Below are 16931 nucleotides of genomic sequence, written 5' to 3' on the forward strand. Positions count from 1 at the left end.
CATACTTGAAGCACACCACCAGATGAGCTGATACACGTGCACATCGGGGAAGGATTCCTACCATCGGGTTAATTACCGCATCCATTTACCTTCCTTTTGGCGGGAACCCTTAAGTTTCACTCTCTGGCAAATCTCAGTTACACAACTGAGTGGCACCAACTACCATCCCCGTGTTACACACGAGATCCTCAGACATAACTCGCAACTGTGTGTTCGCACCCTTTCACCAGCTTCCTTTCCCCGACTCCAGCCCCTGGCAGCCACCGTCCTGCTCTGCTCCTATGTGTCTGACTGTTTTTGTTTCCCAGGTTCCACATAGAGGCAACTCTCCTGCAGCAGCTGTCTTGATTAATGAGTTTCTTGGTTCCCTCTTAACTTCCGTGCCTGAGGCGCATGCTCCACCCACCTTAGCCGACGGTGACCACTCCAAGAACACTAAGACTCTGTAGCAGATTCCACAAGGAGGACGGGGGTGAGGAGTAACGGGGCCACTCGTTTTCACAGGCGCGTGGGCTTTGTGATGAACACGCAGTGAGATGACTTTTGAGGCTGTCTGTGATGGTCCGGCTGCCAGCACACTTGCTATTCGAGCTGACACCACTAAGACGGGTGTTACTGCCATGCGTACAGCTCCTTGGCGTAGCCTAGAAGGGGTGGGGTGATGCCCTCTCTAAGCTCAAAGTCCAGGAAGAAACGGCTCCAAAGCCAGTTAGGAACCAGGATGCTGGTGCGGCCTGTTCCACTGTGGCATGTCTAGTGTGGAAGGGCTGTCTGTAACTTTGCAACTTGGTTGAAATGAGCCATGCAGCCAAGTTCATGAGCTGAGTCAGATACCTCTCCTGTGTCACTCCAGACCCTACCAGGGAGGCCCCTGTGAGTGGCCAGCTGGCATGGCTTCCGCAGGCTTTGGGCAGGTCTGACGTGACAGCACGTCGCCTCCCGTCCACGCCGTGTGTCACCGCCTCTCCACCTCCGGCCGTGGGGCTTCCTCTTTGTCCCGGGCAGATGCTCAGTTGGAGACGTGGCCCAGTCTGAAAGCATCAGGTCCTGAGCTCTGTGGTGCACGTCTCAGACCAGTGAGAGACAGGAGCTGGGGGATCCTCTCCCCCCTCACCAGAGGGCTATCCCCAGACATGTTTGTCACCGCGTGCAGTGCAGGTGGTGCAGGATCAGGGGTCTGGGTGTGCCTGGCCGTGCCCGTGGATGACGAGTCCTCACGTGGGCTCTCCTGGCCCCACTTCCCATCCCGACCCCCTCATTCCTGGCATCTCCCTCTCCAACCAAGTTGTAGCACGAACGGCACTGCCTCAGGCTCCGCTTCCTGGGAACCGAGCTGTGATGTATTCCTTGTTCTTTTCCTGAAGCCCTCGGTGCAAGCGGGCTGTCAGGAAAACCTGCTTCAAAAGCATCCCTTTCAATACCAGTCCTGCCTTTTTATGAACACTTGGCACCTGCTGGATTATCAGAAGGAATGACGCATACTCACTCTTCATTTCGATGAAGCCCGTATTCACTGGGGTTTACGAAATTCTGGAACGTTGTCCTCTTATTTGTTAAGGTCACTGAAGAAGGGAACCTCCCTTCTGAGCCCGTGTGAGCTGCCTGGCCAGGGTTAAGGGCTGAGGACCCAGAGAAGACCTCTTCTGGCCGTGGTGCTGCCTCGTTCCCCGAGACCTCCCAGCCTGCGTGCCAGCCACCAGTGTGTGCTCACGAAGGCGACTTCTGCGTTGTGCTTTAAACTTGTGTCGTCTCCTTAGGTGGGGACCCAGCACGTGCTGATTGTGAAACGAGGGCAACAGAGAAGGAACGGGGGTTTTGAGGAAAATGCGTCTTGGGTTCTAACGAGACCAGCGGTTTTCTTATTGGTCTAGGGTTAGTGATCGTAGAGGTAAGCTGTGTGAAATACCCCCCCCCCCCAGGACCCTCTGTACTTTAAAGAGGCCTTGGGGACGGTGACAGGGACGGGGACAGCGGCGTGGTGGTGGTGTGTGTGGAGCGGGAACGTCAGTGTCCCGAGGTGGCGGGCGCGGAGCTGGCTTGAGCAGCAGAGATTGTTCTTCCAGACACGTAGGCAGCAGAGAAGGAAGGGGCGGTTCTAGACGCTTAGGAGAGGATGCAGGAAGCTCCCAGGTCTGTGGTGGGACAAGATGCTGAGGAGGGTCCCACACAGGACTGTTTTATGAACCTGAGGCTGCTAGGGCAAGGGTGGGGCTGGAGTTGACCAGGGAAGGACCTGAAGGAGGACACCTGTGCCAAGCACCACGACCAGGGGCAAGAGCCAGGGCCAGGCTCCCGGGAGCTGAATTGGGAGGAGACCTGGCTCTGGTTTTGCTGTTGTTAAAATTGATGCTGATTTTTTTTGCCTCCACTTGCTCCCCCACCAAGGAAAAAAAATAAAAAGCCCATAGATTTCCACCACTGCTGATCTGGGCAGCCATCACGATTGACTCCCTAGATCAGTTTGAAAACATGGAAGCAAATTTCTGCTGATAAGAAGGCGTGGGGTGGCACAGGCAGGAAGCTGTTCAGAGACACTGGTGCTTGGTTTTCTAGACCATTTCGACAGTGCAGGTGACACATCTGCTTTGACCTGGTCCTCGTGGCTGTGTACGTTTCACTGATCAGAGAGGAGTTTTTTGCCCTCTGCACATGCTAGCGTATTAGGTCGGTTGATGTGCAAACTAAATGACGCAGTGGTGGTTCTCATGATAACACTGACTTCTTTCTGAAATTGCTGGAGAAGCCCTCAGAATCCCAGAATCTCACATCAGGGTTTGCTCTGAAGCTAGTTCATAGCGTTCTTCCCCTTTAGCCTTTGATCTTGTTGTCAGTTTAGTTAGAACAGATGATGGTCTTGAGGTGTGGCTGCATCCCTTCCTCAGGCAACACAGCTTCTCCGGGTGATGAACTCACGGTGGGGCCAAGGATGGAGGGTCTTCTCTCGCTTGGGGACAAGAGTAGGTGGGGAGCAAAGGCAGTGTCGTCCCCCCAGGGCGCTAACCTCTATCACCTTGTGAAAGAGAACCTTTTTCTTACTGGACTTTCAGAGAACATCCATCTGTTCATTGATTTTTAGAGAATCTGGTTCTGAGTTCTTGTGTTATTTAAACTTCAAAAAAAAAAGATCTCACCACAATTCTGCAATTGAACCCCTGACTGTTGGTTTGTCTCTGCTGCTTCTGGTTAAGTCAAGTGTCCTTAAAACTCTTGCCTGAGGGTGCTAATGAGGTCGCATTGACCTTCACGCAGGGATCTCCCCACCTGCCGAGGGGGAGGGTCTCAGGAGGCCACTGGGAGATGCGCAGGCTCAGTAGTTCAAGGGGAAACTCCGGTGCCAGCGTCTCTGGTTTGGGGTTCTGTCTCTGCCACCTCCCAGCTGTGTGACCTTGAGCAAGTCCTCTCTTTGCCTTAGTATACAATGTGTAGAGCAAGGCCGATGAGGGCAGTGATGGTATTTACCTGGTTAGGGCTGTTATCAGAATCCAGTGAGCCTGTGATGCCCAGGGGCACTTGGAGGATGTCTGGCCTCGGGACCGAACACCCAGCCTGACTCAGATCCTCTCCCGAATGGTCAGAGGAACTTCAGCCGCCTCACCTGGTGATAAAACAATCACGTGTGGTGACCAGCACAGCCCGCAGGAGTAGGAAAGCTCTTGGATAGTTCCCCTACTGCTCTCAGCATTGCCTTAAAAATGTCTCGAGGTCTCAACGATGTCTGGAACAAGATACTTTCAAAGACGAGTTCTCTTTTGTCCGAATCATCTTCTGATCCGAGACAGCATCTCCTTATGACATCGATCGGCTTCATTTTGCCTCCATTAAATAAGACCTCACACAAAACCTCGTCTTAGAAATCCTAAAAAAGGGAGTCCTTTTCTCCCCTGAGCACATTTCATTTTGCTTTTCTTCAGATTTCTAAAAGGTGACCTTTTATGGAATGAAGTATTCATGACATTTGAAAGCTGTCAATGGCTAAGGTCTTTGAAGAGAGTGGGGCTGAGTGGGCACCTAATTTGCACTTGTATAACACTTAATTTGACTTTATTCATCTCTAAAACCCCGTCCTTTTATTCTGCGGAATTTGCTTTGTTTTCCGAGTCATCTATGAATTCTGTGGGGAAGGATGGAGGGTTTAAACCCTGGACTAGTTCAGGCCTCAGTGATTTGATCCTTCACAATGGTGATCAGATTTCCATCGCGGGCAGCAAACTTATCAACTTTGTGTTTGAAAAGAGGAGACGAAATCTGCACAGGCAATAAGAAAGTGGCGATTTACCTGCCAATCTTCTCTATTCAAGAAATGTGTAATTTGGTTTAAATCAAGAGGATGTGTTGTGGAGGATGGTATAGCCCAGTGGTAAAGTGCATGCTTAGCATGCACAAGGTCCTGGGTTCAATCCCCAGGACCTCTACTAAAAATAAAAAAATCAATAAAAATCAAAAAAAAAATCAAGAAGATGTATATCACAGATTGAGTGCTTTAGATAATAATGCCTTGATCTGGGAAACTAAATGGAGTTTATTGAAAAACAATGTTTGGCTAACAATTGCAACCTTCTTTTTATATGGGAGCATGGGCAGGTCTGGATTCTGAAAACTCAAGATGTTTCAAATTAAATGTGAAGAAGGAACCCTCAAAAAGCTAACCTTTCCAGCTTGTTGCCTTCCCTTCCCTTCCCTTCCTGCGGGAGACAGGTGGTTCTTCTCCTTACGAGGCACAGCATCCCCCCCCCCACCTGACCTGGGTGGGCGTTTGCATACACATAGACTGGGATGGGGTGTGTGTGTGTGCGCACATGTGTGTCTGTTTGTGGTGGGGCTGATGATAAACGGGAGACTTGACTTTGCCTCTCTCTCGAGATACCATCTGCACAAGGTGATGAGTGTACACAGGGTGGTTGACTTTGTTAACCTAAGTCTACGTCATTCACCCTAGTTCTCTACACTAATCAGAACTTGAAAGCAAGATCCTCCCAGATGATTCAGCCACCATTAATCAAGGGTTGGCTAAGGACCTGAGAATTTCTCATGACAACATTGAACAATAATGGAAAGTGATTATTATTTTTTTGCTGTTGTTTTAGGCTGAAGTCTTAGACCCAAATATAAAGTGTGAGAACATGCTTACCCCTAGTGGGAGCCACCTGTGTTGCTTTCCTCCCTGTGTAGTGCCCTGCCTCTCCTTCCAGGATCCTGCTCAGACAGTTACATAACAATGACGATTCCTGCAAGACGCTAACCTTGGCAGGGAAGTCCAGTCTCCAGTCTCGACTGTGCCACCAATTAGCTCCGTGACCTTGGACAAATCAGGCTCTCTGCCTGGCCTCATTTCTTCTCCCTGAAAGTTAGAGACTTCACATTTGCTTCAATTTTTTCAAAGAGCACATTTTTTGATAATGACCAGAAAATTAGATTGACAAAATACTTCTCTCTCCACAGACTAGAACAATTCTGAACATGTTATTTAAAAATAGTAGCTGGATAAGCTTTAGAAAACACGCTTCTATGTCTGCATAGGTAATGCATTGCTCAAGGCTCCCCAGACCACATAGCCAGAGACTCTTTCCTGAAGATTCAAGACTAACCTTAAAGTATTCATCCTCTGGGTCAACCTGGTAGAATGAGAATACACAGAATAGGCATAAACACCGACAGAAAAATAACTCAACAATAGGAGAAACTCTGACTGTCGACATAAGATGTTTTTAGTTAATTAAAACTTATTCGAAGATAAGACATTGAACACAGTGATGAGAATAAGAACACAGCAATGAAATCACCATCAAAAGCGACAGTTCTGACCTTCTCACATTCGGCACAGACTCTTGGCTGGTTCCCTCATATTTTTCAGCGAGCTTGTGCTCCGTCAGCAGCCCCCCAGCTGGCTTCTCTTGTGTCCAGTGAACTGCATTCACAAAGCAGCCTGCGGAATCTCAGCAGCTCCTTTCTTGGGTGAATCTCAGTTTCATGAGCATCACACTTTAACCACCTGAGCTGAGGTAACACAGAACTCGACATGATGCAAGAGGTATCTGAAACAGTAAGGGGGAGAAAAGTAATTCTGAAACATGTCTGATAACAGTTTCTTTTCTCTCTTTTTTTTTAACCACCTTTAGCGACAAGGAGCTGGGGCAACCAATGGAAAAGACAAGACGCCTGGCGAAAATGGTAAGACCCCGTGAATTGTGCACTACTTACATTTTTTTTCCCATCGGCAGCCTTGGGCATGTGGCAGATGTGGATCGTGACTTCCTTGTAAATCAGCAGCTATATATTCTGCACATTGGTGTAGAGTGGATTTTAGCAATTTAAAGTGAGCACTGTGGTCTGGTTTTACAACAACAACAACAAAACACAACAAAACTGAGCTAAATGTAGTGATAAGAATGTAGTCCAAGAGGAGGACTCCCATTTGGGGCGACATGATAATTACAGTGCAAATATAGTTCTCTGCTTTCTTCATTAGGGGTGGTGAGAACCACCAGCGTTGTTGTGAGGATAAAATGAGACCAGATGAGATAAGTGCTTTGAAAACTGTGAAGCGCTCAGCTCGGGAAGGAGGTTTCCAAACTGGCTTCGGCGCTCCGCGGTGTACAGAGCCCAGCGCGGTCCCGGGGTGGTCCTGGGTCAGCGCGTGATGCTGCGGGGATTCACCAGCAGATAAAAATCATAGCAGACAGAGCATCTGCATCCTTGAGTCCAGTCTCCACCTTGGCCTTAAATTGTAGGAATGATCATCAGATTTTATGGATGGGGAAACAGGCTGCGAGTTAGGGAGCTGGGGTGTGGCCGGGAGTGGGAGGAGCACAGACTTCGAAGGAGCCGGAGCCGGGAGGAAGCGCAGCGCCCCAGTTTCAGCGGTTGCGATGGAGGATGGCTGGTGACAGTGAAGAATCCCCAGTAGGTGTCAAGGGTTCCGGTTCCGGTTCTGTCCCGGTGAGGATAGATTCTGGGTGTTCTTGCTTTTTGATAATTACAAAGTGAACTCACGCTCTGTGGAGGACTATTCATGCTTCCTGCTGGATGGAATTTGTGCTGGTGCTCACTCGTCCAACTGTGGACAATGCCAATCTCCAGCTGTAAGCATTCCTTAGGGGCCCCAGAACCACAGTCTTGAGTTTGAGTAAGGCCTGAGCAAGACAAAGTTCTAGAATGTTCCTTCATGGTGCACTCGTCTGGGGTCTGCTGGCTCACCCACCTACTTTGGCCATCCTACTGGGCAGGATCTGTGTGGTGACCCCTGGGGTGGAAAGGTCCTTGTATCAATAAGTAGAGGAGCTGGTGCTCAGGAACGTGCAGATCACAGTCCGGGGGTTGGGGCCGGGGGAGGAGGTAAGTTCTTTCACAAGCCTTTCACGGCACCCACGGCTCTTCCCCTCTTCTCTGTGTGGGCTGGTGTGGGTGTGGGCTATTGGCAAGGAGGTCGGACAGCAGAGGAGGAACAAATGAGAGCTGCCCAAACGCAGAAGGATGGACTGCCAAACAGGACTGTCCCGACTTTCTGGGATCATAGGTTCACCTCCATCTTGTCATTGGAATTCCTGTCCATGGACCCTCCCAATCTCAGAATCATGGGGGTTTATAGTTGAAGGACTCCTGGGAGGCTCCCCTACTCCCACAGCTGTTCTCAAACTTTTTGCTCTTACGACTTCTTTCCATTCTTAAAAATTCTCAAAGACCCCAAAGAACTTTTGTTTCTGTTAGCTGTACCTACTGATGGTTTCCATATTAGAAATTAAACTGGGGAAATTTTTTAAAGGTCTACTTATTAATTCATTAAAAATAGGAACTATCCTCAATATCTTGTAATGCCTTATAACAAAAAAGAATCTGAAAAAGACTACATATATGTACATTAATGTATTATCAAATTACTATGCTGTACACCAGAAACTAACACCACATTGTAAGTCAACTATATGTCAATAAAAATAAATAAATAAATGACAGGGTAACATAAACAACATTTAAAAAATAAAAATTAATGATATTTTCCAAGACAGAAAAAAATACTTAACGTTATATCTTTGCAAATCTCTTTAATGTCTGGCTTCATACTTTCAATCTGTTATAACAGCAGGTTCTACATTCAATGTGTTATAACGTCATGTGCTGTGTAGCTTCTAGAAAAGTCCACTGTGTACCTGTGAGAGGATGAAATTAAAAAAAAAGCAGAATACCTTAATACTATAAAAAAAATAATTTTGATCTCGTGGGATCCCTCAAAGGAAGGAGGCGCCCCCAGGGTGCCCAGTCCACACTGTGGGAACCGCTGCTCTAGGGCAAACCCTGTGTCGTGCAGGAGGAGCCTGGAGTCGGGGTCAGGCCGAGTGGTGGCCAAGGCAGGACGAGGTCCCTTGTGTTCGATGCCTCTGCAGCCCGGCCTTACCCTGTCATCCGTAGATACTTCAGAGCAAGTCTTCATGCTCCGTGCCTTGTATGAGATGGAATTATCAGCTGTTACAGAAGACACTACCTTCTGCTGTGCTAAGGCATGAAATTTCTCTCAGATAAAAATCGATCCACTCTAGTGAAAATTCAGCATGCCTTTTCTGAAGGTATAAAAGTTAATAGAAGGGAAAAAAAAAATCCAAGGTGCTAGGAGATAAAGCTTCTCTTTATCTAATTCTAGATATTAGAGGATACTCATTTTTTGAGGAGAAGTCCGAGGTTATTTGGTAGTTATAGAATCATGGGGCTATGTAAACTCAAATTGTTACTAACATGCTCTACCTTCATTTCAGAAAAAAAGTGCTCATTCTGATATCTGTACAGGATATTTTATTATAATACTAAGCTTGTGCTTTTGCCTCTAAAAACAGACAAAGATAAAAGTCAATAATAACCCAAGAAAAATTGGGGGAAAGATTTCTAGGAGTGGTCTAAAAGATGGTTTTCTAAAAAATCTGAAGTTGCTTAATTCTTTATTCTTAAATTTGTCATATGAAAAGACCATCTTGGAATTTCTATTTTAACCTAAGATTGCATTCCCCTGAAATTCAAATTATGTAACTCTGCCATCACAGGTGTCTAGAGAGACCTTTTATCTTAATGTATATTTCCTATTAATACAAATGAAGCTGCCTACATAGGGTGAAGGAAGAGGGACCCATGAGACTAGAAATATGAAGCAGAGATGATCAAAATGTTATGAGATTTAGATAGTAGTCAATTAACCATAAAGTGAATATTCCCACATTTCATTAGTTGACTAGAAGTCAGAATGTCCTCATTTTAAGTAGTATAAATTGAGTCAAGGTCTTCGTTTAACAAAAAACAATGAAGACAAAGGGAGTCAATTATGGGTGCCTTGAAATTCTACTTTGGATCAGAAGACCCAAATCAGATACATTAAAACTCCAGAGGGATCCAAATTCTTGGGCTCTGCTGAAATTTTATTATATTAAGTATTATCTCAAGAGGGCCATTGGCTGGGATCTGAATTCTTCCAGGATTTATTTTTGTGTTGTTGTTGCTGTGGTACTAACTGACGTGAAATATGACATATCTTATTTCACCCATACAATCCAGAACAACCCTGAAATCGTCCTTACTCTCAAGGATGCCAACCTCTGGATATACAACCCAGCAGATCCAGATGCCCCTCATCTCACCCGCAGTGTGAAGAAAGGTTTTTTCTTTTTCCCAGAAATACTGGGGTTATATTAATTTTTTTAATTTAAAAAATAAGTTAATTAGGATCTTGTCGGTTCAGAGATTTTCATTCCTAGATGCACAAAGTAACTTTATTATTTGATGAGTTTATGCGAAGGACGTCGTTTGTTTCTGGGTATAACGCCCTACTCGAGGGAAACAGTTTATAGCTCCGGTTACAATTCATCTGCTACATTAAATTCAAACGTGTTGATACAATTCATCTGCTACATTAAATTCAAACATGTTGATATGTACAGACACAACCTTCTGAATCTAGCTTATTCACCACTTTAGTTACCATGTGGACACAATCAAAAGATTTTTTTTGTAAGACAATAATTTGGCTGGGTATCTTTTTTGTTGTTGTTGTTGTTGTCAAAAGACACTTTATAAATTCTTTTTCTTTGTAGTTCTTAACTAGCTGGGTGTTCTGGCTGAATATCTTGATCTGTATCTCGATTCTCATCATCCAGAGAGACTTCAAGAGTTAATGTTCTTTATTGACATACAAAAGTAGGAAAATGCTGGGAGGAGTGACTGCTGGGAGACTTCCAAGGAAAGATTTATGAGTAATAAACTCAGATGGAGCTTACTTTTAGAGCTTGGAGGCTTACTCAAGCTAAATTGAATTTCTAAAGCTGGAATGGATTTCTCTTGACTTAGTAAGCGGTAACATATTTGTTTCCCAAATTCTGTCGTTGGAGGCGAAGGCATATGGACATACGTGATTTAGATAAGAGACTCCCCTCAGCCCAGACTGCAGGCACAGGCTCAGAAGGCAGATCTTGTTCTGACCTACCTGTGGGGCTCGCAGCAATTCTCGTTTCTTTGAGGTGTAAGGAGCTGAGCAAAAATTCAGGCACCATATGGAAAAGAGGTTATGGCTTGAGAAATTGCTAGAAGGTGTGGGAATATGCTAGGAGCCCCTAAGACTCAGTTTGTGTCAATTTGATTACATAATTACTAATAATGAATAAGATGAAATGTTACCTGACTGGGTAATCTCCTCTCCTTGTTTTGAGTAAAACCAAAATCATAGACAGTTAAGTTTATCTCACCTTTGGATTTGAGGGAACATACACATATGCGTGTGCACACACACACACACACACACTCTCACAGAGAGTAATTTTATTTTTCTGCTATCAAGTAGTTGTAGAGAGAATTTGATTGAGAAGGACCTACATTCATAGACAAATAGATACCATTCATCTGAGTCTGATTTTCCAAATAAGAAGTAAAATTCAAATATTTATTCCCAAAGCACTTTACACTCCACCCGCGCCCCCTCCCTCTTGGCTCCAGATTACCCAGTTGATCCCCAGTTTTTTTTCCGGTGTCCTGGGTGATTTTTCCGTGCCTACAAATCGATTTGGGCAGATTTTACCTGGGATACATTTAATCTATCACCGCTCCTTGGTTTGTGGAAGTGTGTGGGATGAGGTCTTGTGTGCAAGGATGGAAGATCAGCTTGGAGTAAGCAGGGACCGCCTTTGGGGCCGGGAAGGAAAGGGTACTGTGCGCTCACTACCACACCCAAGAGAGACGGTCACTTCTGGTGGGAGATGCTGCTGGACTGATCTGGTTCCTGAACACAGGAGGTTGGGATGGGAGACATGAAGAGGAAATGCAATTTCCAGAAAGGCCACAGAGGGCTCACGCCCTGTAACTGCCTACAGCGGAGACGTGACTCAGTTCTGCCTCAGAGACGGGATGTGACCGTTGAGTCCAGGGATGGATGCAGAGAATGTGGATGTGGTGTTTCTGCAGGCTGCTGTGGCAGGGGGCTGGAAGCCAGGGGCATGGGGAGCTCTGCTCCACACAGGATGTAATTCACCAATTCTGCACAAATCTCGGTAGGAGTTTAGGTGGAAATTTACCACGCTTAGTCCGTAATAAGCCTCTTCGAAAAGGGAAAATGACACCTTAGAATGTTGAGCCGCCCTGCTCATCAGAAATGAGCTGGTTAAACTTTCAGACTGCATCTGGCTCTGGGAAAAGCACCTCCCCGAACTTATCAATCACCAAGGTGTGCAACTGTTCCTGCGCCAGAAAGCTCTAAATTTGTTTCCTGCTAGAGCAATAAAACCGCGGGCTGCACGAAGCCCCGCATCCACCCGCGCTGAGGTGCTGTACGTGCTGCCGTGAATACCACAGACACACAGAGCCTTCAAGGTGAAAAATCAGACGGCTCTGCTCTCCATCAGGGGTCGCCTGGCCCCTTTCTGTATTTGAAGTAACCAGAAAACAAATTCAAAACAAGGATGGATGAAACACTAACCGGCTTTCAGGCATTGTTAGCAGGATGTGCCCTCTGTGGTGTTGGCTCCGAACACGCCAAAGAATCTCTATTCCAGAAGGAATACGTGGATACACAAGGTTGCTTCTGATATTGATTCAGATGGGGCTGGAATGAAATTGGAATTGCTTATTAAGCCAGGCCTTTCGACCGCCAGGTTGGCACACAAAGCTAGTCAATGGGTAATACTGTTCAACAAGTGGATCGATTCTTTGTCGGGCTCTGTTAGGGATCAGTGTTGACAGGGAATTTATTATTGCCAATCTCGGTTATAAGATTTTTTTCCCTTCAGGTGGAACATTATAATAACTTCAATGTGCTGGTAATACCTTCATTAGATACGATGCTTCTGACCCAGTGTCTAGGAGTAAACATGCTCGAAGCCTCGTTAATAAAGGCAGAGATTTCTACCTGGTTACAGTTCCCTACCTCTGCGTGCATTTGTGTAGGTTAAAACGCTCTCACGCACAACTGATTCCATGGCAGACTTGGGGGAGGGTAGGGAGGCCATGTCAGGCCAAGTTCCTCAGGAAGTCAGGTGATAGGTCCAAGTGTTACCCAAAAGGGGAAGGGGAAAGACCCCAGTTCTTTCCTTACCTGAAAGAGAAGAATTCAGACGGGAGACAGGAGCATTGCGCAGCGAAAGATTTTAAAGGATTTATTAGCAGAGGGAAAAACCCCCCAGGCCTGGGAGGCCGGCTGACCCAGGGGCGGAGGGCAGTGGTCTCTGTCTGCCCCTACTTCTACACCCTCGCTCAGAGGGGGTCTCCTGATGGACTGATGGCTCTTGCCCCTGGCGTGCTTAGTCATGCTCGTCCCCTTTTGTGCATGTCCTTACCCATGATGCACACAGAAAAGCGCATGGGGGTGGCGTGCGGGGGAGCTAAACCGCAATGCTAATTATATTACAATGAGCATTGGGTTGTGTCTCGTTAGGTCCTTGTCACTATCGCGCAGTTGTGGCTGCCGGGTTCTGACTGGTTTCTTGCTGGCACTCATTTAGAAGAAGTAAGGCCCCTTTATGCTGAAGATGGGCATAACGCCATCTTCCAGACCCTCCTCTCTCTCCTCCACCTTATCTGCCCGGTGTCCCCACTTACCTAACTACCTAACACAAGTGGCATAAATCAGAGGAGGGAAGACTGCAGGTCATCTGGCCCCCAGTCTAAACACTCCAGGGGTCCCCAAGTACACTCTTCCCTGAGTTTTCTCTTGACCAGGTGGGTCTTGGTTGTAAACTGGCAGCTAGCGTGGGCTGTGGTCGGAGCCCATAGGACTGGAGGAGGTTAACAGACGTACATCTTGGCCAGGCTGGAAACCATAGTCTCAACAGAACCATCATGCCATCAGTGCAGTTAACTAGCCCCTGGCAAACAGGTGAGATCTTAGACCAATGACGGGGAAAGCCACGTTAATTTTCAAAACAAAAAAATGGAAACGATGTTCTAATCTGTGGGCTTCTCTATGTTTTCTCTTTCCTCGCCTCCTTGCTTCCTTCCTTTTTTTTCTGAGATGAAACATTAGTTAGCTTTAGACTAACTGAAGACAGAATTTTGTGAAAACATGAGGTTAGAAATTATGCCAAAAGAATTGCCACTCCAGATCTGTTTTGGCTACGAAGTAGCTTGTACCAGGGCAATGGGGGTCCTTGTCTCTTTGGCTCCAATCAGGAGACAGGAATGTTTCATATTCACTCATCAATTATTTGTTTGGAAATAATACTTCTCCAAGTGCTTGGAAACATTTTGCTCTTTTAAGTTGGTGATGCATTCATAGCTTTATTTGTAGAATTAATTTGCACAGCAGCACGTTTTCAGAAGAGAGAACCAATTTCAGCCTGAGCTACATAATAAGATGGTTTAAATTTGTAGGGTTCCTATTGGGGGGTTACATCTGTGATTACAAAGGTGTGTAGAAATGCTAACATTCCTTCTTGGGAAAGGATGTTTTCGAGCAAGACTTCCTCTTAGGCTGGACCTGCTCTTCTGTTTGAGTTGTGTGGGGGAAAGGAGCCTCCGTGCCCCTGTGAATGCCTCCAGGCACATCCTTAGAGCAACCATGGGACTTGCTCAGACCAGAGGGCCGAAGTCTCCTTGGGTCTCACACGAAAGCTTTCTGCCAGTGATTCTAGAACATAGCTTTGGGAAGAGCACCTGGGGATTGTTGTGAGCTTACGTAAAGTCCACGCAACACAAATGATTGGTTTCTTCCAACTTCTTAATCAGTAATAAGTAGGAGTTTCGAATCGATAAAATTAATTGTGAAGATTTGGCTCAGTTCAGGTGATTCAATCGAGAAATGGTGCTATTTCACTCCAAGTACAATTGATATTCTCTCCTAAATGGGTCCTTTGTGCTCAGAAAGTGACTACTTTTCATTCAATTAGGCTAAGAACAGACTGGTTCTGAATCATCTTTCTTTTCTTAATTGTCTTTATTGAAATATAGTTAGGGTACAATATTACATAAGTTACAGATATACAATGTAGCAATTTACATTTTTAAAGCTTATACTTATACTTATTATACTAATAGTTTGTACCTTTTAATTCCCTCCCCTTATCTTGCCTCTACTCCCATCCCTCTCCCCACCGGGAACCACTAGTTTGTTCTCTCTATCTGTGAGTCTGCTTCTTTTTTGTTATAGTCACTAGTTTATTGTAGTTCTTAGATTCCACATATAAGTGATATCATACAGTATTTGTCTCTCTGACTTATTTCACTTAGCACAATGCCCTCCAATTCCATTCGTGTTGCTGCAAATGGCAAACTTTCATTCTTTTTAATGGCTGCATAGTATTCTGCTGTAGATAGATGTATGCCACATATTTTTTATCCTGAATCCTCTTTTTAAGAGCGACTTCAAAGTGTGGTTGAGTTTTTTTTGATCCTGGGCTAAAACCTAGTCTAGAGGATTGGCTGTTTCAATGTGGCTTTCTCTCACAGAGGGTAGGTGCCTCCTGCTTTTTGGGGCGGAATCAGGAGAACAAAGGCCATGGGGCATCACACGGCAGAGTTTGTCTCGAGGTTGGCATGATGTCACCCAGCCACAGGCTCTGGAAGACAGGCCCCTATAAGCTCATTCTTAGCTGTCCCTTACCTCTTTTGCTCTCTACCAGGGACAAGGGTCCAAGGGAAAATGGAAAACATAGGTTCATTTCTAAAAAGTACTTAAACTTTTTTTTTTTTTTTTGCAGAGGATAGATAGTTAGGTTTATTTATTTATTTATGTATTTAATGGAGGTACTGGGGATTGAACCTAGGACCTTGTGCGTGCTTAGCACACACTCTACCACTTGAGCTATACCCTCCCCCCTTAAAAAGTATTAAGCAGAGCATTAAACAAGGCTGGGCCTTTCTGAGTGTGGGTCCCTGCACACCCTACCTGCCGTGATGCTGACCTAAAGGTGCCATATACAAACTTCTTTTTAAAAACAATTAAATATATATTATTCATTTCATAATATATTTTCCCCTCATGCTTTCTACACTGCTGTCCTGCAGCTAGGTCATTGGAAACCTTTTGGTACGGAAATTAATTTGACTCTAATTACTTTTCTAAGCCAGGGGCATAAAACTTCCCTTCTTTTTATTATTTGTGTATTTATTTATTTATTTGATTTTTAACTGAAGTATAGTTGATTGACAATGTTGTGTCAGTTCCAAAGCATAGTGATTCAGTCATATATATATATATCTCTATATTTCTCTCTATATAGAAATATAGATATATTCTTTTCCATTTTAGGTTATGACCAGCTATTGAACATAGTTCCTTGTGCTGTACAGTAGGTCCATGTTTATTTATTCTCTGTATAGTAGTAGATTTTTCCTGACTTTAATCGCCATGTGAATATTTCTGGATCACTTTGTATACTCTGCGATTTTGTATGGTTTCTGTTTTGGGATCAGATTTTGAAGAGGAGTAAAGACAGCTGCAGAGGAGAGGGAGTTCTAAGCCCCTCCTCTTGCTTCGGGCAGCTGGGACCCCTCAGGCCAACAGCACACAGCAGAGGGGAGGCCCGTGAGTTTCTGGGTTCAGACCTTAAGAAACTGGCACCTTCCACCTTTATCCTCTCTGGGAATGCTTGCTGTGGGAGAAGCCAGCTGCCACTCAAGAACTCCCACTGCCTTAAAGCCATCGTGCTGTGAGGAAGCCCAGGCAGCCCGCAGGCAGCCCTGTGGACAGGTGCCCCCCAGCCCGCGGTGGTACCAGCTCTCCCAGCCCGGCTGGTGGACGTGTGGGTGGAGGTCCTCCAGGTGCCTCAGCTGCAGGGCCGTCCGGCTGCAATCACGTGGGGGACTTCGCCCAGGAGATGCCCCGCTGAGCCCGCACTGGGGGAGAGAATACTCAGTTCTGTGTTTAAGCTGCTAATCTGAAGTGATTCATGCTATAGGGATAGTCAACTGGGATGCACGTAAACCACTTCTTTGCTAACCCGTGGGTTCCTTCCCCTTCTCTCGCTCTGCCCTCCTTCGTGTACATCCCAGACCGAGCTCTACTCTTTGCTGGTTGGAATAGAGTCCCTCCTGGATACAGACCTTTAGGTCCTTAGTAACCAGACAAGGGAGGCCATAAAGTACTCTGGACTCCAGCTTGGCGTTGTGCATTCATTAATTCATTCATTCATTCAGGAAGTACTTGCTAGGCACCTGGCATGTGCTGGAGAGGGCACTCAGAGCTGAGGATGGCGTAACTTGGAAGAGCAACACCGGGAGAGTGAAGCGGGGCATCCTTAGTGACGGGCGTGTCAGGCGTGGTCTGGGGAGGAGCTCCTCCACGAGTAATTTGAGGAGCGTTGACTACAAAGGGACCATTTGCAAAGGTGTTGGCAGGGTTTAGGGAAACTCACACAGACTGGCAGTGGCAGGGCCTGCAGGGAGGCCCGGAATCCAGAAAGGGTGCTGTGCGGACGGGTAACCCACAGGGGCCGTGGTCTTTTGTTGAAGGACAGAGCTGATCTTCAGGCAATTTT

The 16931-nt window shown here is 46.0% G+C and overlaps 1 protein-coding gene across 1 annotated transcript in view; it reads left to right on the forward strand.

Moving 5' to 3' along the window:
* Positions 1-16931, forward strand: part of PCP4 (Purkinje cell protein 4) — a 54619-nt gene that overhangs the window by 18977 nt on the left and 18711 nt on the right. Inside the window, exon 2 of the mRNA XM_031684633.2 lies at positions 6117-6168. Coding sequence (XP_031540493.1) covers positions 6117-6168 — 52 coding nt within the window. The remainder of the gene's footprint in view (positions 1-6116; positions 6169-16931) is intronic.

The sequence above is a fragment of the Vicugna pacos genome, chromosome 1 (genome assembly GCF_048564905.1).
Source record: "Vicugna pacos chromosome 1, VicPac4, whole genome shotgun sequence".
NCBI classification, from domain to species: domain Eukaryota; kingdom Metazoa; phylum Chordata; class Mammalia; order Artiodactyla; family Camelidae; genus Vicugna; species Vicugna pacos.